The sequence below is a fragment of the Poeciliopsis prolifica genome, unplaced genomic scaffold (genome assembly GCF_027474105.1).
Source record: "Poeciliopsis prolifica strain line A6 unplaced genomic scaffold, Auburn_PproV2 SCAFFOLD080, whole genome shotgun sequence".
NCBI lineage: Eukaryota > Metazoa > Chordata > Actinopteri > Cyprinodontiformes > Poeciliidae > Poeciliopsis > Poeciliopsis prolifica.
In genome coordinates, this window is record NW_026562455.1 from 1,477,350 (window position 1) to 1,502,128 (window position 24,779).

The 24,779-nt window shown below is 40.6% G+C and overlaps 2 protein-coding genes across 4 annotated transcripts; one reads left to right on the plus strand and one right to left on the minus strand.

Annotated features, from left to right (window-relative positions):
• Window positions 1-213: 213 nt before the first annotated feature.
• Window positions 214-9,164, minus strand: matcap2 (microtubule associated tyrosine carboxypeptidase 2). 3 transcript variants are annotated; one of them, XM_055021918.1, is made up of 8 exons: window positions 8,891-9,164; window positions 7,671-7,871; window positions 7,225-7,418; window positions 5,550-5,693; window positions 4,709-4,841; window positions 3,378-3,683; window positions 3,195-3,292; window positions 214-1,250 (listed from the first exon to the last, which is right to left on the minus strand). In XM_055021918.1, the coding sequence occupies exons 1-8, from the start codon at window positions 8,913-8,915 to the stop codon at window positions 1,092-1,094; spliced, it is 1,260 nt and encodes a 419-aa protein (XP_054877893.1). In that variant the 5' UTR covers window positions 8,916-9,164; the 3' UTR covers window positions 214-1,091. The 3 variants fall into 3 exon arrangements, 2 of the variants coding, with proteins under 2 accessions (XP_054877893.1, XP_054877892.1); XR_008604938.1 differs by having other exon boundaries at window positions 218-880; window positions 994-1,250; window positions 7,225-7,871; XM_055021917.1 differs by having other exon boundaries at window positions 215-1,250; window positions 7,225-7,871.
• A 2,491-nt stretch (window positions 9,165-11,655) lies between these two features.
• anln (anillin, actin binding protein) lies at window positions 11,656-23,527 on the plus strand. The gene is made up of 23 exons (XM_055021916.1): window positions 11,656-11,830; window positions 12,764-12,914; window positions 12,987-13,418; window positions 13,502-13,812; window positions 14,504-14,801; window positions 15,528-15,730; window positions 15,806-15,913; window positions 16,157-16,268; window positions 16,660-16,952; window positions 17,028-17,155; window positions 17,249-17,390; window positions 17,719-17,854; window positions 18,003-18,182; window positions 18,279-18,405; window positions 18,494-18,542; window positions 18,613-18,666; window positions 19,021-19,053; window positions 19,148-19,166; window positions 19,249-19,361; window positions 21,551-21,640; window positions 21,713-21,820; window positions 22,362-22,534; window positions 22,619-23,527. Exons 1-23 carry the CDS (start codon window positions 11,813-11,815, stop codon window positions 22,731-22,733), a joined length of 3,393 nt encoding a protein of 1,130 aa, XP_054877891.1. The 5' UTR covers window positions 11,656-11,812; the 3' UTR covers window positions 22,734-23,527.
• Window positions 23,528-24,779: the final 1,252 nt, after the last annotated feature.

Sequence of the window (24,779 nt, forward strand, 5' to 3'; positions counted from 1 at the left end):
TGATCTGCATACAACCAAATGTCAGAGTACATGAATGATGTGTATAGTGACACTCATTGTGTGCAGTGTGCCATGGCTGCTCACTCTCATTCACCAGTCTGTGGCCCTGAGTGGTGTCAGGTCTCCCATTTAGACCGGAGACTTAAAGGCTGGCAGTGTGCGGTGACCGATTTGGTTACTGCTCAGTGTGATCAGTTCAGAGACCTCTCATGAAGATCACTAACTTTGAGGGAAACTTTATGACTCCATCAGGCCAGGATTGTGAGCACAATGAAGAATCCAATTTAACAATTCAACTTAAATTAGGTTTCATGGACTCACAAGTACAGACATTTCAGTGAGCATAAAATTAAAGATAAAAGGAAGATCATAAATGTAGTTTTTTTGCATAAAGAAGGAGAAAAGCATGCTGTGGTGCAAATTGTCATTACTATGCAGATGATACACAGCTCTCAGATGATATACAGGTGACTCTGAACTGTCCAATCACTGGTCAGATAATTAAAACAGATAGATGTGTGGATGTGCCATGTTGAACAGAAACGAAACTGAAGTTTTCTTTGGACTTAAAGAGGAATGATAGAGACAACACTCAGCTTCAGTTTTATAGTTAGAAACTAGAGCTCAGACTGAAATCTGAGTGTAGTGATGAACTCTGAGCTGAACCTTCAGACACAGAAAGACAGTTACAAAGTCAGCCTTCTATCACCCGTAGAACATTTCCAGGATTAGAGGATTAATGTCCCAGCAAGATCTAGAGAAACACATCCATGATGTGTTTATCTTTAGTCGCATTGATTACTGCAACAGTGTCTTCAAAGTTCTCACTAAAAAATAAATCCTCCAGCTGCAGCTGATCCAGAGCACTGCTCCTCGGGTTCTGAATAAAACCAGAAAGATAGAGCTCATCATCTTGTTCTAGCATTAATAATAACTGACTGATCAGTATTAGAATTTAACACCACAGCACTGCACAATTCACAGCTGTGTTACCAGGCATGCAGTGATGTGATGCATGCAGACAGGAGCTGAGCACAGCAGCTTTTATTGGGGGACTGAGGAGGACGATGAGGAAGAGGAGAAGGACTGGCTTAGATGAGGGTCTTCAGCTCTTCATCTGTCAGCTGATTGACCACCATAATCTTTGTCAGCTGCTCAGCATATTTCTCCTGGTCTTGCATGAAATGTGGGATGCGGACCTTATCCATCTGAGCCAGAGGTGTCAGACGATCCACGTCTTCAAATGACACCTGAAGTCAACAAAGACTAAAGTTAAACCTCTTCAGACCATCAGTACGGCTGCTCTAATCAGATACATGTTTACCTTCCTCACAAAAACAAAAACAAAAAAAAAGGAACTTTCGGACAATACTTCTTACACAACATGTATTGTTTCATCATTATTGCATTGGGTCCTTTGAAGCAGGAGACTGCGGCATGTTCCTCCATGGAGGTGGTTATTTAAGCTCTTTGCTTTTGTAGAAGTCAGATATGCAGCCATCCTTAGCACAGATGCCTCGTTTAATATGATGGTGTGTCACAAAGAATAGCTCTCTACAGATACAGTTCACTGATGATGAACTGGAGAAGAGACTGGATCTAAAAGAGCCAAAGAGCTCAAAAAGAATACAGCTGTAAAGGAACATAAAGAAGGTATTCAGCTTTTTATCACGGATGTCAACCAATGTGCTGCTTCACCATCTTAAACTCTCCTCTGTCTTCACACACACATGAAGTTTAGATGGGAGTATTGTGTATTTTCCAGCCACAGAGTGCCATTTTGTATCACAATCAAGTTACTTATGTTACTTGATTACAACACAAGCTAGCTATAACATTATATAGGGAATAACGTTATAATAGAACACTAAAAAAGTACATTTTATATAATAATGCCCTATAATGACAAACATTCAACACACAGGGTTGAAGTTGGTCCACCCTCTGCAGTTCTAGGAAGGCTTTGCACAACTTTTAGGAATATTTCTTGGGATTTGTTTACCATTGTTTCAGAAGAGCATATTTGAGGTAAAACACTGGCGTTGGACTCTGTGCATACAAATCAAGTTGTTTTAAACCAAATTTTCTCATCCATGTTTTTATGGATCTTACTCTGTGAAATGGTGCTCAGTTATGTTGGAACAGAAGTCCTCAAACTGTTCCCACAAAACCAAGAGCAAAAAGTCTAACGCCTTAAGAGTTCCTTAAGAGTTTCATTCCTCCTTGAGAACCAAGGAGCTCAACTCCAGACAAACAGGCCGTCACCATAATCCTCCCTCCACCAAACCTTGCACTTGACCTGGTGATTCAGAGTCCAAAATAACTAATTTTTCCTAGAGGAAGAGAAGGGGACACAAACATGTAAAATGGATATGCAAAGACAGTGAAATCCCACTGGAACTCTGATTCACTGCACTAGTCATTGGAGCTCAGTCTGGGTGTCATCACCCACCATTCTCACAGTACTGCCTGGAATTTAACAAAAAAACAATTCCTTGTTCTCCTGAAGAATGAAAGGAATTGGTTAGCAGTAGAGATACTGCATTCCCTTCAAGTACATGAAGACAGAGGTCAAATATCTAAAAAGAAAGGCTGAATGTGAATACCATGGAACCTGTGTTTCCATTGATTATAAAATTGCGCAAACTGGAATTATGAAAATAAACTTGATTAATGGAAACACAGTAATTTTGAAAACAAAATTGCCATAATCATTGATATTCTGCAAAGTTTTAGAATTGTAGTCTTTCTGTAATTTTAGCAATGACAACGGAGGAAGAGAACAAAACTGTGTTGGTCCATGTTGACCACACTTCCAGATGTTAAATCAACATTAACAACTGCCTCATTCCGATCAGCACTTCTCTTTTCACAGTGGAGGTTGGTTGCTTACAATGCACACAACTTCTGGCAAACTTTTTACCATCAAACTGGTGCATTACAGGCAAAAACTAAAACTTCAACAGAGTCAATGTCTCCAGCAACCAATCGTTTCTCATTAGAGGAGTCCTCTTTGCTTTGTACAAAGCAAACAGTGTAGCACAGAGGGCTGGTCTCTTCCAGATTAGTGTAAATCAGATTGATGAACTCAAATCTGGTTCTTTGTGACAAAAGAAATTTTTGCCAGAGAAGGTTTGAACCTGGGGATCATAAGATATTCCAGGACTTAGAGGAGTAGAGTTCAGATTGCTCACCTTTCCCAGAGCCATCAGCATTGGGAAGTTGATCTTGTCTCTGTATCTCAGGATCTGCAGTATGCCCTCCAGATAAACCTGGTCCTTACTGAAACATCCTTCAGGATTAGAAGTCAGAAAACACCAGTCAAGTTTTTATGCAAGATCAGTCCTGAGCATGTCAGGTCAGCTGGTTCCACATACCTGGCAGGGCTGTGTTGGTCTGGCCTCTCTTTGCACGGACGCAGTAATCCCAGCGTGTGTGTGGGTCTTGAACAAAACGTCCCAGGTTGCGGAAGAGCTGAGTGAAGGACGTGTGCCTGGCCTGATAGACGGTATAATAGAGCAGCGCAGCGCGCCACAGAGTGGGGTCCTTCCTAAACAGAACGCTGTGGATGCTGGCCAGGCCCTCCTCTGTTGGGTTCAGAGGCTTCAGGTTGTGCTTTCTCCTCCCCGTGCTGCTGCCCCACGGCTGCTGGCAGTTGTTGAGACCTCGGAAGTAATGTGTGCCTGAGACAGAGAGAACACTTCATACAGCTGTGGTTGCGTTAGAATTTAACCTGAATTTAATTCTGCCATTATTAATCTTCTTTTCTTGATGTTTATTCATCTTTTTTTTTTGTTGTTTTTTTTTTTTTGGTCAAGGCATCACAGGTTTAGACATTTATTCCCTATGGTTTTGGATGCTGTGCAGCTGGAAGGAGTTTTGCTCCTCCCTTTTTTTATTTTTGGAAAGTTATTTAATCTGTAATCATGGCAACAAGCTCTAACTTGTTTTTACAAACTAGAGCATTTGATTAGCATTTTAGACACTCAGCACTGACATTAGGATTTGGGCTCATCTGGGACCCAAATCCCAGAGGAGCTGAAAAGGAGGAGAGTAGAGACAATAACAATCAAGAATCAAATAAGAGAACTCCAGCATCTCTCTGACCATATGGCCAGACAGAGATTTAAAGGAGGAGTGGCAAAAGCAAATGACATTGATTAGCACAGCTACCACTGACTGATGGTGTCATCCAGGACATTCTACTGTGGAATTTCGTCATTGCAACAGTCTTCAGTAAGAGGCCTCTTCAGATTTGTTGCAAGATGGACTGCAACCAGAGATCCCTCCTATCCACCATACACATCACCATATACCACACAACCATTCTTTCAATATATTTGGTTTATTTGGAGCTACTTGGAGTTACATCCAAGTAGCTCATATCATTCAATGATGATGTGAAAACATCATCGAACATCATTTAATTTCTCTTTGGGAAAAATAAAGTATTTATGAATTCAATTTTACTAAGGGGAACCAGAGTAATGAAAGCTACAAACAAATACACAACATAATGTTACTAATGAGATCCAAAATTTAGAAGTTATAAAGAAACTAAATGTTACAAAAGGGATGTGAATACTTCTGCAATATGTCATATTCTATACTCTCAGAAAGAAACTGTTGCATGTTTTATTTTCACTTGCTATGATGAGAGCAAGTGAAAGCAGATAGAGGACATGTGTGTCAGATCCACTGCACCCACCGATCTCATGCCTCAGCATGCCCTCCAGCCAGTACTCCCGTGCGCTGGACGTATTGATGGTCATAGTGGGCTGACCGTTCACCATCGTCATCGAGGCTCTGGACAGTAAGTCATCTGTCACCTGGACGACAATCTGTCAGCAGAACAAATCATTATGATGAAGTGATATAGCTGATGGCGATATAAGCTGATGGTTTGTTATGTATATTTTATGCATTTGAATTATGTCCAAATGCATAAAATCATAATAATTATTATTGTCTTCTGAGTTGAATCTTTGTCCACATACTCTGTACATGGACAGGAGGCAGATGTCATAAGGTCACCCTTCTTTCTGCTCCTTTTCATTCATAATTTCTTTTCATTGTTACATGAACTGTTTATATTTACTATTGAGGAAATAAATAAAAAATAAGATACAAATGAAATAAAACTTGTGAGGATATGGCACCAAAACAGGCTCTGGTCCAGGAGTTAACATTTTCTTTCATCAGGCCCTGGTTATGTTTCTATGTGAACAGTGTTCAGCAGTGGATTATAAACATATAATATGACATAGATTAGTTTAATTCCATAAATTCTGGTTCAGGAACGCAAACTGAGGGATGATCTTGAAAAAGTGGACAAATCTGAAATCTTTTCCCCTGGACTAACTTCACTGGTGCGATCTGCTTTGTGTTGTACTGCAATATTAATGCACTCAAACAAACCAAAGACTTTGCAGGCCAAGCGAGGCCAGGGGAAAATACAACACACAACTGCATTCTCTCAGAGAATACAGCCGGTTTGGATCCAATCTGGAGTCAGCGTGAGAGAAGTGAGCAGCCTGCTCTCCTCGTACCTCACCCACACAACCTTCCTTCTCCATGTATCTCTTCACGCTGATCCAGATCCGACTCCTGGGAAGCAGGTCCCCACCGGTGACTTGCTCAAACATCTCATAGTTGCCATATCTCTTCAAGGCCAGCTCCATGATGTTCACTGCCTGCAACAGAAGAGACCCTCAGGAACTCTCTTTGAAACCTCAGAGATGGTGACATGTTATGTTAACTGTTGACACATGTTGATTTGCTGTTATCTCCATAGTAATAACATTATAACATGATGGAAAGCTCAAAAAGGCTAATTTTACATAATAATGCCCCTTTCAAAACATAAAAATTTTGAAAATCAATGCCAATTTATTAGTGCACCAAAAGTTAGAATCTGTGTGAATGGAAAGAACCAGATGAAGCCTACATTTAAAAGTGTGTATTGCACATAATGATCATCCTTCCCCCCTTAGTTTTAAATGTTAGGCTTCATAACGCATACATGATTAGATTGAACATAGACTTTTCCATTTATTATATGTGATGGAAAAGATTACAATAAGGTCACATCTGCCAGTCATGTTATAATGACTAGTAATGCTTGTGAACTCTAACCAAAATAACTATTTGGGTTACATGTACGAGGCTGGAAGTTTGTTTTCCACAGCTGCATCAGAACCAGACCGTCTCGCCCCTTGTTTTTAATTCCTTGTCCTTGCAAAAAATTCATGTGTTGTATCATCCTGGCAGAGCTTTGCATCCAGACTTGCTTGATTATTGATTGTCCTATGAGCTCTCTGCTTTGTGCACAATGCATGAATAAACCTGATTGAGTGATTTTATCTGAACAGTGCTTGGAAATAGTTTTTTCCATGACATTACACAATACTCCCTCCAAAATTATACTATTGCTGACCAGAGAGTGCTTCATTAACAACATTTCGGCTGAGTCTTCACTTCATCGTGATGAGGGAAAAGATCTGACTAGACTCACGTTCACTTCTAAGACTACCCCAAAGCTGTTGCTTAGTCTACAGCTCATGTGACAATAATGACTCTCTGGCTCAACCAATGTGGTTTTTGAAATCATTAAGGTTAACAACTTTCCCCCAGAAGCAAACATTGATACATAAATGTATTCAGCAACCGCATTTTCATCCCTGCAGTTTGTCATTCTCCCATTGTTGACATCTTTCTTACAGTTGTAGTTTCGAAGTTCTATTCCGAGTTGAATCAAAGTGTAGGTAGCAGGTCAATAACTGGGAGCACAGAAGTCTGTCTGTTTGAAGGTTAAACCTGGAAGAAAGCCTATCAGAAGCTACAAAAGACCCGAGACTAGACTTCATCTGAAACTACAACACTGAGACCGCAAGACAGAGGCCTAATTTGAAGCTGATAAATTACAATGTTTAATTTAATTTAATACAATTTTTATAGCTGAAGGTAACAGTTTTACTTGATTGTACTATTAAATCAAACTATGTGTCTGGAGAACACATAATACTGCCCCTTCATCCAACAGAAGCTTCAGTCGTTTTGCAAAGAATCAACAAAAATGTCTCTATAGACGTAGACAGAGAGAACCCCAGAAGAGGCTCAGAGAGGCTGAATACAAACACACACACACTTCTCATTTTCTTTCCACTTTCCAACAAAGCACCACAGAAATCAAACTAGATGTCTGCAGGAGGAATGCAGCCTTACCTGAGCTAGGAACTGATCAGAGGCGTGGTTATGGCGCGCCAGGAAACCTGCAGAGGCAGGACTGCTGTATTCAAACTGGGGGTTGTAGCTGAAATCAGACTTGAAGAACTTGTCCTTCTCTCTGTCAACATTGCATGGCTTGATGGCAGTAAAGATGCAGAGCTTCTTGGTGTTTTCCACCTCCCGAGAGGCGGCTGCATTGTAGGGGGATGAGAGCACAGAACGGTAGGCGTTAAGACTGGGGTTTTTTCTTAGCAGTGAAACTGTGCGGGGGGTCAGTTCCATCTTGCTGCCCGCTACTGTTAGGCTCAGAGTTGGCTTCAGAAGATTGCAGTTCCTGTATGAGTGGACACAGTTTGTCTGGACGGGCTTCTCATCCCCATCTGGACTATGGGTCTGTTTCTGAGCCAGAATCACGCAGTTTCTTTTGCTAAGCGCCAGCCCACCTTTCATCGAAGACTTCGGTCTCTTGCACTGGGACTCCTTTGCCTTCTGCTTCTTCTCCTCCTCTTTGGCTTGCAGCAGGAGGTCCTCAAGAACAGGGGAAGGAAATGTTGCAAAGCACACCTGGTTTGGACTCACCACTCTGCCAACAGAGTTGAAGATTGACTTTTTAGACAAATCCACCTCTGGCCATTGAAGTTGTTCTGCAAGAGGAGAGAAAGCCGAAAAGGAGTCAGATTATTCTGAGTCACACCTGCTTCAGCGTCACTCTGTTTTGATAAGAAGCTGAAGTGACACAAAGCGCTGAAAACATGACTTCCAGTCTGGTAATAACACACTTTGTTACACCTCAGGCAGCAAGAGACACTCGTAATCTGTGGTCAGACCTCCTGACTGCTGCTGCTCAGTAAGGACAGTACAGCTATGGGCTTTTCAGGATCAGAAGTCAGGTCTTGACTATTCACTGGAATTGATTCCAATTATGCTTGCAGAGGCTGGCAGTACAGAAAAGGGTTTTGCAAAGACGATTTGATACAATCAGAAAGAGCGCTGTGTTGGGTCTCATGATGTCAGCTGCACACTGGTTCCAGCTGCCTCATCAGCACCATCCCCTCACAGCTTAGCTGGCTCTCTGACTCGACACAGAATGAGCTGCTGAGAAGTATCCCAGAAACCAGCACTATGATCTCAACCCTGCAGAAAATTGGTGAGCTCCTTGCCAAAACTCACATCAATTTAAATGAATTGATTCTACAGATTGAGAAGTCAAATGTCTAGCAGATATCACACAAGATTACATAGCTATAACCTCATCATATATCTATGTTACATAGTTATATGTAACATATAACATATACATAGTTATATGTAACATAGCTATGTAATCTATAGCTTACGCTGTATTATTGTGCAGAGTACAGAAAGACCACGCTAAATTCCAACGTGTTCATTGATTATTTTCTTAATCATCGCAGTAATTTATTGAAAAACAGAATGGAGATAAACGATTTCTTCCATCCAAGCGACCGATGATCAGCTGACTCAGCCAACCAAAGCCTGTCGGTGTGTCGTGAATCTTGAAGCTAAGGCACGTGTGGGTTAAAACAGCTCGAACCAATTAGTAGAAGTAATGAAGCGACTAACGCTGCCTTCAGATTATCACAACTATATATACCACGTATTTTATTCATGCTTAGCGGTTACGAAACATTTACTACATTACCTGTAACTTTAATTGACTCCAACATCTTCTTCAACGTAAGATATTTGAAAGCGGTCGTGTAACAGTCAGCGGAATTAACCCATTAATCCAGCTAAAAGACACCAAAAATAAAAACACGGGAAACCGCGCGTCACGAGTGGAAAGATATTTTTCCCAACAAGAACTGCAGTCGAGTTGATCTCCCTTCTACACCGAGCAGCAGTCACTCCTGTGACAAGAGGAGTTAACTGCTCTGCTGTGGCTCAGTGGTTTCCATGGTATCATCTGCAACGTCGGGCGACGTACATCCTGTGATCATGGGAATTGTAGTCCTTCTATGAGATTACTTTCATTTTCCGATTCCAGCTTGCGATTCTGGAAGTGGCAAACTTTTTACTACCTTCCGCATCTTTAATCTACTCTAGTTAAAAAAATTACAACACCTCAATATATCTTCTGCAGCGGTCTGTGTTGCACTAAATCTGAAGAAGCCTCTGACTGAAGACACTCTACCTTTCCAAGACAGTATCAACTCCAATTCCATAGCAATAAGCAAACTGCAGGAGGTCTTGATATATTCTTGTCTGCTTATTCAAGTGGGCCAATAGGAGTCTTTCCAGGACCTTCATGTTGTGAAATGTCAGGGCTACCAGTCTGTAGTCGCTGATGACTGACCAGTGAGTTTTCCTTTGTTCTGGCCTCTGTGCAGTACAGACCTCTGCAGAAGATCCTTTCTTCCAACAGCCATCACCATCAACAATGATTCTTTGAGGAATTAAAGAGTTACATCAACATTTAATTTCCCTGTGGGATTGATAAAGTATTCTTGAATTAGAATTTAATTAGAATTTGAATTTAATGCTTCACTGAAGGTTTGATGAAACACGAAATGACCTGAGAGTTCAGGTTCAAACTCAGTACGTGATAGATGTCAATAAAGACCTGGGATTTGTAAAACCTTCACCTAATCTTTCTGCAGATGGTTCCTCCAGAGGCGGTTCCTACCTGGAGCTCTGCTGCCTCCTACTGGACAGAGACAGAGCCTCTTTCACCTCATGATCTCTGGTCCACATTGGGACTCAGAAGAGCAGACCGAGTCTGGACCGGACCAATGATGAAGGACTCAGACTCTGACTTTAATTTCAGAGCCAGAGTTCAATCATTTTTATTTCTGGCTGAAAACTACAACTGCAACAAGTTTCAGATAAATGAACAAAAAAACTGATCAAATGTAAGAAAGAAAACAATAAAAGATCAAACAAACAAAACAAGAACAAAAAGGAGAAATTTATCCAAATCAGCAGAAACATTTTATTATCAGAACCCCTCCGACCCATTCTACAAGGTGATGATGAATGTGTGCAGTGTGGGACTCACCAACCGCCACGCAGACAGACGGAGTCCTCATGTCTGGAAGGATGAACGTCTGAATGTTAATCTGATCAACAGAGTGATGCCTTCAACTTCAACATTTCCTTCTGTTGATATTACTGAGCATCTCCTGCGTCACCTGATATTATCTGATGCCTGAACAAGAACTTGAAATATAATGATATCTAATGTCACTTCCCACAGAAGTGACACGTCCCTTCTGGACGCCAGAAACACGGCAGATCAAAATGTTTCTCTCGGTCACCCAAAACCAAAGAGAGCCATCCAGAACCGCGAATTGTGTTCATGTTGGACTTCCTGAGGACGGGAGGACTGACGGTGATCCTGCTGCTCGGTAAGATCAACCGAACAGGTGGGACAGCAGCATGGTCCTGTGTCTTACTCCATGAAACAAGGTCATTTTCTACTGAGCATTATTAGAAAATGCAGTCATCAGTCATAGTTTATCATAATGATAAACTACCATTATTATGATTATAGAGTATCAGTCATAGATTATTATTTATATTCAGGAATCCAGAGTCCCCAGAACTCCTCCTCTAACTCTGTAGATGTTACTTTAAAATGTTTTTACAGAAGTAAAAGTTAAAATAACCATACAGGAAATAACTCATAAAGTAAAGGAGTTTTCTATAAATAAGCTACTGATCAAAACACCAGATGTGATATATATATACATACATATACATATATACATATATATACATATATATATATACATATATATATATATATGTATATATATACATACATATACATATATATATATATATATATATATACATACATATATATATACATATATATATATATACATATATATATATATATATATATATTATATATATATATATATATATATATATATATATATATATATATATATATATATATATATATATAGTATAGCGGCCCGAGTCGCAGTGGGGCGGGACCGACCCGAGTCATTGGATTGATGCGGAACGTTTTGTCGACATTATGGGTTTTAGAGAAAATTGAAATTGCAAGAGAATTCGCAAACTTAAATTTGGCAAGCTGTTTTATCTGTGTACATATTAAACCACGACGTTATTTCCACACAGGTAGAGAAGAAACGGAGAGACTGTTTAGCCAATCAGAATGGAGAACAAAATGCACTGTGGGGAAAAAAACTGCTCAAAAAATCTGCGAAGCAGCGAGACCGTCAAAAGTGAACTGCGCTATAGTGAGGATTCACTGTATATGCAATTGACTCGTCATAAATATAGGACTGGTTGATAGTTACTCTTTACAACGAACAAGTTGTGATTGGCTGATCAAAGCCTGATGTCCAGCCCATGATATCTGATTGGTCCTCTGGCGCTCCTTTTAAGTTTTGGAGTATGCGCCGTGGAGTCAGCGCTGAAATTCAAATTTGAACAGAAGCCGTTTGTCAAGGAAGAGCAACCGAGCAGAGAATAACTCTGAGCACTTATCGTTTTGGTTTGTTAGGTTATTCTTTACACACAAGTCGCGTATAGAACTGGTAACACTCTGTTTTGTAAATACTAAAGTGATTGCAAACTATCTGAAATGGACCCATTTACTGAGGTGAGTTGAGAAATTTCATGTCAGAGCTAGCTGTCGCAAGACTATTTTGGGTAGTATGAGTGTTAACGTTACCTGCTAATGCGAACTTAACCCGCAGCTGTGTTACTAGTGTAACCGGATCCTTTCTGGTTCGTTCCTTTCTGGGAAAGCGTCAATTGCAGTTTCTTTGTCTGGAACCGGTCTGAATAAGTAATGCAAAATATAGTTAGTTTTCATTAGTTTAGCGATTGGAAGCTTCAGTTCATTTATTGAGCTCAAAAACAGAAACAACAGTCATGGAACATTAAGCTAAAGAGACATCTTCGAATATTTTGAGGTACAGTCTTTCCCTTCTGATATGTTGCTATCTAAACTTGGACAGTTGGCGCGTTACCCAAAACAAAGCATATTTCTTCTTCTTGTGCGTCCTATAAACTGGCCTGTACAGTTAAGCATAACCAGGCGTGGCTCATTCCTGAAGAATGTGACCTCAGATTTTCCACACTGGGCTGTTGGCTTGGGGAAGCTGTGGTGGCCTGCAGCACACTCAGGAATGTGTTAGGACTTGCTCAGTACAGTAAATCAGTTTGTGAAAGACTTGGCAAAAGGAAAGAGAGATGTGTTTAGTTTTATTGATTGTGTGTAAGTGAGAAATCACAATCTGGATCTCAACCCCAAAATATGCTTATTATTGCCAACCATATTTTGGGAAATGAAATAGAAGTGAATTAGGCTGTCAAGTCGTTTAATGACTGTTTATTATACCTTTGAGTTTGTTGTGGATGAATTGTTTGTGTTTTAATTGTCTGACAATTTTTTTTATTCCCACCAAAAACTGTTCTGTGTAGTTCTCTTGATCCAATTCACAAAGGAAACGTTTTGACATCATGTGGGCCATGCTTTTCTGGTCTGGATACTGCATGTCTGATTTTCTGATTCTTTTGGTCAAACCAGAAACTTTTGGAGCGTACTCGGGCCCGTAGGGAAAATCTGCAGAGGAAGCTAGCAGAGCGTCCCAATGCAGCTAACAGACAGATGGTCAAAAGGCCGAGGGAGCCTCTAACTGAATCAAATAACACCATCACTGATTCTACTTTTGATAAAGGTCAGTCCTTTTGTTAAGATTGCCATTGGAGTTGTGTAAGGTGTTTGAAATTTCCTTGTAATCCCTTTCTAGTTCCACAGATATCCTCCAAGCCCTCCCCTTCCAAGCGCAGGTGCTCAGAGGAAACCCAGTTGGCACTGGATGAGGAGAACCAGGTGCCAGTGTTGACCCAAGCTGGGGGCCCCGAACCACCAGACCCTCTGATGGGCAAGAAAACCCCGGTGGGTCTAGCCAGTATTCGCTCGTCCTCCTCTCTTGAGCAGAGTTCAACTCGGCCTGTTCAGAGTCAGCCTAAGGAGCTGAAAGCAGCACAGCCAGAGAACATGGCCGTCACTCCTGGTTCTGACTCTCCAAGCACAAATGAAGCACCAACAGAGTCCCCTGGTGCTGCCCAAGAGAGGAACAAACCGGACCAGGTGGAAGACCCGGCTCCCTCTGCTGCTGGCATGAAGTCACGCCTGCAAAGGCTGGCACAGCAGAGGAAGTGCTGGGATGAGGATGATGGTAAACACCTTTGGCTGAGATCAGTCACATTAATGGCAGGCTCTAAATCTGGAATTCATCTGACCTCGCTGCTTTTCCTCCAGACTCTTCTGACACAGTGCCAGACAGCACCCCTCCAAACTTGTCAAAGAGACCAGTAGAAGTCCAGCTGCCTGTCAGTCTTCCTCCTTCAGAAGCTCCTGTTCGGCGGAGAGGCCGATTGGCCAACCTGGCTGCCACCATCGAGTCCTGGGAGGATGACCTCATCCATGCCCAGATTCCCAAAGGGAATCCTGGATCTGGCTCTGTTCACAGACCTGCTGTCAAAGTAGCTGCTGCTGCTGGCTCTAAGCAAACTGCAACTATGAGCAATTCAGCTGCAGCAGCCAACAAGTCTGCCTGCAGCATCAACCAGGTAGCTGCACCTTCATGTCTCCACAGTGAACTTGAAAACTGAAGCTGTGCTGCTTTACTTCATATATTTTAAGTAGAGATGCACCAATCTCTCTTCAGAAAAAACGGATCAGTTTTTTCTGAAGCTTTCAGTCCTCTCTGTTCAGCTGATTCTACCCAACTTCTCATTAAAACCAGAGGAGAGGTTGAAGCTTCAGTGGAAAAAGAGTTTGACTGATTTTAAAATGACTCATGAGTGTCAGTTTTTTTTTTTTTTTTTGTTGTTTTTTTTAAAACATCTCATATTACCAATTACCACCAGTAGCTGGACAATATGTCATCTCCAAAAGACTAGACTGTTTTTTATATTATTTCTTTTCATACAAAATCTCATTTAATTTTTCTCCTTTCTTATAAAAAAAACTACAAATGATGGAAAATATTTTCAATAATTTAATTCTATTTCAATATCCTTTCTGGATGTTCAGAGCCCAAAGTAATACAAGTTGTAAAATAAGATGGGGACATGGGTAGGACTAAAGAGACCCATAGAGTGCATTGGTGAAAAGTTCCAGTTTTCAAAAAAAAAAAAAAAGTCAAGAAAAGATCCAATTAATTAATAAAATCGATTGTCTTGTATTCCTGATATTTGGTCACAACTGTTCTCTAAAGAAATTTAACATTAGTGGGGGTTTTTTTTGTTTTTTTTCCAGGATATTTTGCAATCTGCTGTGAAGTCCAGGCAAATGATTCTTCCAAGCCCTCAAAAGGCTGAAGTTTCTGCATCTAAAACAGTCGTTCAGACTATGCAGAGTCCCCTGAAGAACCCCAAGCAGGAAGCAGCACTCCCACCCAGTCCACATAAGGCAACATCCTCTGAAGCAACATCAGCTCCTAAGAGTCCACTAAAGACTCAGCTGTTCCCCAGAACCCGTGGCCACACTGCCAGCCTCCTAAGGCCAGCTCACCAAGATAGAGCCACCATGGAACCCATCTCTGCTGGAGGTCCAGGCGAGTCAAACTCATTAGGAGTCCAAATCATTAGGAGTCCAAATCCTAATGATTTGGAGTCCAAATCATTAGGAGTCCAAATCCTAATGATTTGGAGTCCAAATCATTAGGAGTCCAAATCAAACCTCTGATTTGGACCAAATCAGAGGTCCAAATCTTCTAGTTCAAGTTTAAATCAGCTTTAACTGGTGTTTAGGTGGTGAAAAATTGAAAAATCAGACTTTTAAAAATATTTGTCAAATGCATCAAAACTAAGAAGTTCCATCTTCTCTTGATATTCTGTACTCCAAATTAGAGATAGACCAATCCACTAAACCTCATGATTGGCTGAGGTTTAGTATCAGCTAATACCGATTAAAAAAAAAAAACTTAAACAGAAGACATAAATATACTGAACTACAAATATAACTTTTCCAATGAAACTAGTTCAGTGGTTCTTAACCTGGGTTTGATCGAATCCCAGGGGTTCGGCGGAGCCTCTGCCGCGGAGGTAAAGACACACTTTTGTAAAGTCGTGATGATGCGTCCCACTTGGCCATCACTTGCTGCAGAGGAGCACGTGACATTGGTTGGCCAATTAGTGCTACGGGGAATTTAGTGCGTGCTGTCGTAGTTGTATGTTGTGGGGTTTCTTTCTCAATATTTTAATCCATACTAAATATGTCGAGCAAAAATAAAAAAGAATAAATAAATCAGTATCAGAACGGTGCATCTATATCCAAACAGGTGTAAAATCAGTTCTGGAGCGTTTTGGAGAGCGATGTCAGCAGCATAAAGAGAAGGGCGCTCTGCCCAGAGCTCCCACTCCAGGCAGGTCTGCTCCCAGTACTGCATCAGTCACACCAAACACCAAGCTGGCTCAGGAGAGGCTCCAAGCCGCCCAGGCTGCACACACAGCCACTGCTGAACTCACTCAGAGGCAGAAGATGGTAAGTGTTATGTTGTAACGTGATCAATAACAAGGAGAAATCGTCATTGAAAAAAAAGAATCCACTTGCTTACAGGAGCGGGAGTCTGAGCTGGCCCAGATCCGTAACCGATTCCAGAAAGGGGAAAAAACTGTGTGGGAAAACAAGGATAAACAGGCAGACGAGACACACACTGGCAACCAGGTTAGCTTCAGATGCACACATACTCTGTTGGTCCCCAACTGTCCAAATCTGACAGCATTTACTACAAGTTTTCATTTATTTATTTGGTGAATTATTTGTTAGCATAAAATGTCTAAGTTTTAGTTTATTCTAGTCGTTGTTGTCCTTCAAATCTCTGGAAAAGCATTTAGGCTATAACATGATTATTAAAGTTCCATCTTTCTACGAACATTGATGGACTTTAACAGATGATGTGCTCTGCAGGATCAACTTGTCAAACCTACCCAGAAGAAAGTTTCCTCAAGTGACCCACAGGATGAACCCACCACACCATTTAGTGAGGAAATGACGATACCCAGCCAGAGTCATCCTCCAGGTGCTGACTGAGCCTGTGTCTTGATGTTATCTGACATCATTCTGTTTACCCTTTCCTTTCATCTCATAATCATCTTCCTGCTGGTGACAATTTCACCAGCAGGAAATGATTAATGACGGTTATATTTAAACCTGGATAGTCGTAGTTGTAACTTATTTTACCTACTATTGTAAAAATGTGTTGCTGATGTAAATGTGAAGAGTTGTTGCAGTTGGAATTATTTTGGCATGTAATTGGCTTTTCTTTTGGCTCCACCATGATTACATTCTTCATTTCAACAAATTCAAGATGCTAGGAATCCAAATAGAACTAGTTAAAATAACTACACTTAAAAAAAAAACTGAACTATTTTTGAAGTTTGGTTTGAAATAGAACACGTTTCATTTAACAGTGCAAACTGGAATCACACTGACTCCTCCAGTCTCGACCTCCAGCCCCATGAGGGGGGTCAGCCAGACCGGAGAGAAGCCAAGTGAGGAGGGGAAGGTGGGCAAGGAGAGTGAGATGAATGTGGACCATTCCATCAACTCAGCTATTATTAGTGAGCTGTTTGATGGAGTTCTGGAGCAGAGTGAGGATCAAGAAGAAGAGGAAGATTCTTTAAATATCTCCTCCATGTCCCTGCTGGCCCCTCTGGCAGAGACTGTAGCTGCTGTAGTGAAGAGCCCAGACAGAAGACTCATGGTGAGAATGATGCTGCAGTTCTCTGATGCCACCAGCTGATGGAAGGTGCTTACTGTCTCCCTCTGCTGCCTCCAGATATCAACTCCAGCCAGCTCCTTGGTGAAGAGCAACACCCCAGAGAGCAGCTGCAGTCCTGAGAAGTTCCAGAAAACCACCGTGGTACGGAGCGATGAGTCAGACGAAGACCACAGGCTGCCTTATAGGTAGAGCTTACCCCAATTATTAGCAGACTGGGGGAAGGGGAGCCTTAAACTAAATCTGGGAGCTGTATGTATATGTGCTGTATGTGTGTGTAGCATTGATGCATATAGATCCATTCGAGTGAAGGAACCAGAGAGACCTGCAGTGAAGCAGGTTATTGTGAGAAAGGAAGATGTTTCTAAGAGAGCAGAGGAGCCCAGAGCAGCAAGTCTCTTCAGCATGAAGCAAAGGATGAAGGTACCCAGACAGAGTCATTCTACCTACAATATATATTAATTAAAGTTTAACTAGCCCCTGAGAGAGAGAATAACCTCATCCCTCTGTGATTTGCATGAAAATGTCACAATTTGCTCAGAAATCAAAAGATGGAAGCTTAAATAGCCCACTTCATTTATCAGCAACAAAGTTGATATGGGGTTAGTTACACTTTAAATGTTTTAAACAGTCAAGTCTGCAGATTCTTGAATCTTCTTAAATCAGGGAGTTCTTCTCTTAAATACTGAACAACCCAGTATTTCCACCAGGATGAAGTCCTGTTTGCTTAGAGCTGTTTTTTGTTGTCTAGATGTTGACAAGTGAGGTGAACTTGCAGCAGACTGTGATCCATCAGGCCAGCCAGGCCCTCAACTGCTGCACTGATGAAGAGCATGGCAAAGGCTCGCAAGTGGAGGCTGAGGCCGAGAGGCTGCTGCTCCTAGCAAGTCAGTTTGCCTTCACTCTGACAGTCATGTCATTTCACTTTATACTTTTAGTTAAAGATCAAATGGGTAACCTGAAAGTGAAAGCTGTCATCATCACTTAGTCCTCTTAAGATAACCCTGATTTTCTTCCTTCCTCTGACTTTCAAAGTGGAGAAAAGAGAAGCCTTGAAGACAGAGCTGGACCGTCTGAAAGGAGAATCAGCAGGGCAGAAGAAAATTTGTCCTCCAGAACCAGTTGCCGTTTCCGCCTCCAAGGGCTCCATCACCCTGCAGGAACTCCGCCTTCCCCTTAAGGCAGACTTTGTTTGTTCCACTGCTAACAAACCTGGTAAGAATGCAGTGTTTCATCTGCTCACTCGCTCTGCCTTTTATGTAGATTATTGTGATGTTTAAAAGTTTCACTGCTTTTTGTTTCCCCTGCCAGACTCAACTAAACATTCATTTTTCATCATGATTCGCTCTGGAGCTGAAAACATGGTGGCCACTCCGTTAGCCAGCACTCACCGCGGCCTGAGTGGAGACACACTCTCTTTCCCCACCAAGTTCACCCTGTCAGTCCCACTGATGGTTTCTGTAGGAGGATCATAAAGGTAACCCTTCTTGTTTTAATCACATTTCCTTCTCTTTGGGCATCTTCAGGTCTGATGTCTCCAGTGACTTCAAAATAAACTTGGAAGTCTACTTTTTGGTACGTGTCATTTTATGAAACTTCCATATTGCATATTGATTGCTAAGGGATTGACCATGTATTCCTTCAGGTACAAAAACGTGAGATCTGCAGTGAGAAGAAGAAGAAACCCAACAAAACAAAGGTAGAAATCATTTAATCATAATTTGTTTTATTTATTTATTTTTGTTTATTTTGGATATTTAAAATGTTTTCCATTCCCTGTCTTAAATGTTCATTAATCTTTTAGAATGTCTTCTTGCATTATTTTATATTTCCCATTGTATTGCTATAAAACGGTCTCAAAGCAACAATATCATTAATCGCAATAACTTCAGGGACAATTTATTGTCCAGTAAAATTTATCGTGACAGGCCTAGTTGGAATGGACACTTTGTTACTATTCAACCTCAGGTGGTCACACTGGAGTGAAACATTCTAATCTACATTAACTGAGTGGCTTTCAAATCCTAACCAATGTTTCTTCCTCTGATTCCAGGCCATCACTCCAAAGAGATTCCTGGCCATCACTGTGAGTTTAGTCCTCCTTCTCCCTCAGATGCTTCGCAGGTAAAACTGTCATCATTTATCTGCATTTAACTGATCAATGCTTTATTTTCTTGCAGAAAAGCGCCCAGACGCCAGGTATGTATAGTGGTGTATGACAGAAGCAAAACAATTGGTCAGTAATCATCGACTCAGATAATGAAAGCTTCTTTATGTCTAGTGGTGGCGAGTCCTGGCGGTCCCAATGCTGTACGCACCAGTAGCTTTGTGCTGGTCGGGTCTCACACTCTGACTTTGTCCTCCATCGGGAAAAACATGTTTCCTCTGGAGAAGGTATGGAGACATCTGCTCACACCTTTCTCATGCGTTAAGTGAGGTTGGGCAATGTGGCTTGAAAATAAAATCTCCTTTTTTTTTTTTTTTCATGCCGGATCTTTAAAATAAAAAAATCTTGCTATTTTTTTCTCAAAGAAATTTGACATATATTCAGAGTGGCCTTCTGTTAGTTGTATGATGGCGTGTTAATGACGGGTTACAAGAATTCTTAGTTTCCGAGAATATAGTGGCAATATAAATAAAATAAATATGCAATATTAGCAGAAAAAATGTCTTGAAATTATAAGAAAAAAGTTTGCTTTAATAAGTTTAATGCTGATGCATTTCCTCATCTGTAAAAACCGATACCAAAATGTAACTTCACAAGATGCCCAAAGTTCCTCATTTTCATTTATTTCTGTGTAGTAGTTGTCATAAAATTACTCTGGTAATATTACATCTTAATTCTCATATTACAACTGCTGTATTCTAGTAACAATTTTATTCTTGTAATAAAAAATTAATAGAATATATTAGATTTATATTAGATAATAGATTTTAGCCTGGTCTTAATATCCCATCCTGGAGTGGACCTGGATTCAAAGTCCAAATAAACAGAAGCTTTAAGACAGGCTTCTTAAACAAGATGAGGGGGCCTCGGTGGGCTGACAACACACTATGTAAACACAAGGAACACATTGGTGGGGCAAAATATCAAGTTTCCAAAATTAAATTTTGAAAACCAAAAATTTAATTGATTGCTTTATTGCCCTGCTTTAGTATGATTATGAACAGTTTTATTTTGCATTAAATTCTCTAAACTTCCTGCTTGAGCCCAGGCTTCCCACAGAGCCTGTTTGCATATGTTCTCTCTTCCTGTGCGTGTGTTGACGAGCACAAGAAGAGGGAACAATTTGTTTCTTCTAGATCAGATATGAAAAAAGTAAGAGGAAACTGTTACTGTTCAGAAACAAGGTTCCTCCTTCTTGCTTTTGGAGGTTGGTGTATCAGGATGGGTGGGAGAGCGCAGTAAAGGTTCTTTTCGGACTCCAGCACTAACATTTCCACTCCAGGATCCATCTCCAGTTCCCATTGCAGTACTCGTATGTGTGGGATTTTTTTTTTTTATACCTTCATACACATGTCAGTGTTACAAGAAACAAGACTAGTATTTTCCCACACTTAAAGTGTAGAATTGGATTTTGTCATTTAAGGGTGTTTTTTGTTTTAACATTATACCCAACACTTTAAAAATCAGAGAAGGCCACTTTGTGGTCTTTAGACTTTAGATTGTGTTTGAACTGAACCTGAGGTTCTAAAACGACAAGTGGTTTTGAACCATATCTGAATGCCAAAAAAGCATAAAGATGGCTATTGTTGGAAATTCACACAAAAAAAGGTCCTAGGCTTTTCAAACTTTGCTTTAAAATAACTTGCATTTAGTGTAGTGTAGTGCACTGTTTTGTTTTACTGTTAGATTTTAAAAAGGAGCTGCTCTCCTGTAAGTTTGTCCAGGTTCAACAAGAGCAGTCCCCTTGTATCACACTCTGAAGAACTGTTTATTTGCAGTTTCTATAAATAAAATGTCACTACAGTCAAGATAAATGTTCCTATATGCATATACCAAGAACAAAAAAAAATGGAAGAAAATAATCTAGAAAATTTGTAAAGTGGTACTTTTTACATCCAGCCCAAAACAGGTGGTCTGTGTTGGGACGATTCTAAAGATTTCTAACTGGTTAAAGTTTGCAATGTTGCTTCAGTCATCTCCCAGTTCAATCTTGACAGACCTTTTTATTTTTAACTTGTGTGTAACCAGCTTATTTTGGGGGTTTTTTGTTTGTGGATTAAAGGTTGAATTGTTCAGGATTCTATCCTGCGGTGTTGCTATAATTCTGGAATCAAAAGGGCCTGGCTTCCACTTACCGGTTTATTTCCTCTTCCTGAGATGGATCAGCGGTGTGCTATTGGGTGATTGACTTCAACCTACGCACTAGTACTGTATCAGTTAGTTGCATTTAAATGAAGTGCCTGGTTTTGTACCCGACAGTGGAAATATGCACAAAGGAATTTCAATAAAACATTTACTGGGTTATATAGTTGAAATACTTTACCCAACTCACTGTCACATACTTGTTTATGTGACCACTTCCAGCCATGCAGCCTTTCTAAGCTGACTGACGTCTGGGCTTGTCCCCGTTTTGAAGGTGCCGTTCCTGTGCCCTCTGGAGGGCCACATCCACCTCCAGATGCAGTGTGAAGTGGGCTGCTCCATGGTGGAGGAGAGAGGCTTCTTAGTGAGTAGCACAGCTAAGTGGAAACCCATCAGGTCTACCTGTTCTGATCACAGCGGGTCATTGTTTCTGCAGACCATGTTTGAAGATGTAAGTGGATTTGGAGCATGGCACAGAAGATGGTGTGTTCTGTCAGGATACTGCATCTCTTACTGGACCTATCCTGATGACGAGAAGCGAAAGGTATCACCCTGCATAACTTCCTGCTTTTATGAAAAACAGCATCAGAAAGCGATGCATCGATCAATAGAGATATAAATTTATTGATCACTAGGAGCTGTGGGGGGCTAATATTTTAATATCTGTGTCAGTCCTGACATTGGAAAAAAATTGTAGTTGAGGTCTCTAAAACAATGGGAATTTTGTCACAGACAGTTTCATTTTATTATTTACATTGGCTGTCATCATCCTAATTGCACTGAGATACAAATTAAAGATGTTTTTACATGTTTGATCAAGCTTGTGAAGCTATTGGTGTATTAAGTGTACAGGATCGGTGCAAAGTTATTAAATGCATTTGTAATTCATTACAAATGCATTATATGTGTCTTTAGGTGGGGGAGCAAAAAACATTTTAAGTCAGACATAATTCATGACTGTTTTTGTGTATTGTATTGATATGGGCCAATTCTAAACTTCAGATATCTGTATCATTATCAGGAGTAAAAATGTTGATTGTGCTTCCCTATCAGAAAGTGCTGATGGTTTGTTCTCCTCCTGCCAGAATCCTATTGGTCGCATCAACCTGGCCAACTGCACCAGTAAGAAGGTAGAGCCAGCTAACCGAGAGTTCTGTGCCAGACCAAACACATTCGAGCTCATCACAGTTAGACCCCAGAGAGAGGACGACAGGGAGACGCTAGTCAGTCAGTGCATGGACGCCATGTGTGTTACCAAGTACGTTCCTGTCAGTCTGGCGTCCCCAGGTACCTGGTTCCTTCCTCAACATGTCTGGCTGACTGATTCCAGTTTCCTTTTCAGAAACTGGTTGAGTGCTGACACCAAGGACGAGAGAAATCTGTGGATGAAGAAGCTGAACCAGATTCTAGTGGATCTGAGGATCTGGCAACCAGCTGCCTGCTACAAGCCTCTGTAAACACAGCAAACCCCAACCCTACCACACAGTATGTGTGTGTGTGTATATATATATATGAAAATAAGAGAAGTAATAAATGCTTTAGTGTGGATATTTGATGGGAGATGATCATCAAATATCACCTCCACTCGCTGAGGTTATTAAAGCCATATGTTGGAGACATTTCAGAACAGTGTTTTAGTTTAGGAGATGGGCCTTTGGAATTCTGTTTTATTCATTACCAGCCTTGTTTTTATTGTATTGCTTAATGCAGACTGTCTGCCATGTTGGTCAGTACCAGCCTTCACGGAGACTACTGAACTGTTTGACTTATATCACACTTTATACTGCATGACTGCACAAACCAACAGAAATGCTTTTCATACCTATATATTTTCTTTTATGACTTGTGAAATTTATTAAGATACACAGTTTTTTGATGCAATTTTTACACCACATTTGTTTGAAATGACAATTTGTGTGAAAAGTTTTGGGTAGATGTGTGTGGGGTCTGTTATGCTACACTGAAGAACAATCGGCACAAATGTGACTAGTTGATCTGTCTAACCAATCTGACAGATGACCAGCTGACGTGTAGATTCAGAAGACTACATTCTAGGCAGGATATTTGACTTGTTTCTAGCTTGTTAGATTGTTCTTCCTGTTCAGTAGTTTAGCATGTTTATTGATTTAGCGTGTGTAGCAGACCTTTCACAGCACCTTCAGGTTTGTCATGAGTTTTTAAATATGATTGGATAACTATAAATGATTGTGTGTTTTTCATAATGTCAACAATGAAGACAAGTTTGTCAGTATTCAATGCTTTTGTTTTATTTCTTCCGGCTCTGCTGTTTGTGGATATGACGAGTTTAATTTAGCTACTTGCTGTCTCTCATAAGGGGTTAGCAAGTTTTCTGGGTGTCCTCCTGAAAACTTGTTCATGTATTAAGAGATGTTTACAGGAAATGTAAATATAGTAATTGGTAATTATGTCACTGGAAAACACTGACTAAAAACATCCATCCATTTTCTGTACACCCTTGTCCCTAGTGGGGTCGGGAGGAGTGCTGGTGCCTATCTCCAGCGAACGTTTTGGGCGAGAGGCTAGTCAATCTGGATGGGTTGCCTATCTGTCATAGGGCAACACAGAGACAAACGGGACAAACAACAATACACACAAACACTCACACCTAGGGAGAATTTGGAGTGGCCAATTAACCTGACTGTCATGTTTTTGGACTGTGGTAGGAACCTGGAGAGAACCCACACATGCACAGGGAGAACATGCGGAAAGACCTTAGACTGGGAATCGAATGCAGGACCTTATTGCTGCAAGGCAACAGTGCTACCAATTGACTTAAAAACAACAAATCAAAAACAAAACTAAAATAAATGTCAATTATTTGTGCTTCTTTTAAATCAAAATTAAATCAGCAGTTGGTGAATCTAAAAAAAACCCCAATGTTATGCATTTGATCACATTTACAACTGGCCCATAAATGAACTAACCAGCTGACGTGTAGATTCAGAAGACTACATTCTAGGCAGGATATTTGATCCCCAGTCCTTCACGGGCCCATTAATATTAATAATTTAGCACAGATTTAGAGATTTAACATTGAAGAATATTAATTCTGTTAAATTTGATTCAATGGTTTCAGCACAGATTTTAAATTGCTTAACATTTAAATGTAAGATTTCAAGGAGCTGGCATAGCTACAATCTGATGCTTTGAGTTTGAGCTCTTAACAAATACATCTCGCTAAACTATAATTTGTTGATTGCTTTTAAGGTTGGCCAATTAAAGTTTCTGTTTTTTTCTAAATCCATAATGAAATACTGTTAGTGGTGCTGAGGGGCCCCTAAATCAAATTCTGGTCAAGGCTTCATACAACCTTGGCCCGGCCCTGCATGACAAAACCCCCTTTACTGCATCTCTGATGGATACTGAGGGACCAATAGGGAGAATTAATTTATGTGGCTCTTCCATTTGATGTCTATTGAGTTTTTAAAAAGCACCACAAAAACTTTTGGTTGCCTGAGCTTTTTGGGATGAGTTTTTCTGTT

What these genes read in the sequence shown, in the direction of transcription:
- anln (XM_055021916.1), top strand. An exon ending in TCACTCAGAGGCAGAAGATG is followed by an intron (nt 15,731 to 15,805) that starts GTAAGTGTTATG and finishes ACTTGCTTACAG; the next exon opens with GAGCGGGAGTCTGAGCTGGC. An exon ending in TTCCACTGCTAACAAACCTG is followed by an intron (nt 18,183 to 18,278) that starts GTAAGAATGCAG and finishes TTCCCCTGCCAG; the next exon opens with ACTCAACTAAACATTCATTT.
- matcap2 (XM_055021917.1), bottom strand. Translation starts at nt 8,915, where the DNA reads ATGTTGGAGTCAATTAAAGTTACAG. An exon ending in CTGATCAGTTCCTAGCTCAG is followed by an intron (nt 5,694 to 7,224) that starts GTAAGGCTGCAT and finishes CTTCTGTTGCAG; the next exon opens with GCAGTGAACATCATGGAGCT. An exon ending in AGGAAGGTTGTGTGGGTGAG is followed by an intron (nt 4,842 to 5,549) that starts GTACGAGGAGAG and finishes TTCTGCTGACAG; the next exon opens with ATTGTCGTCCAGGTGACAGA.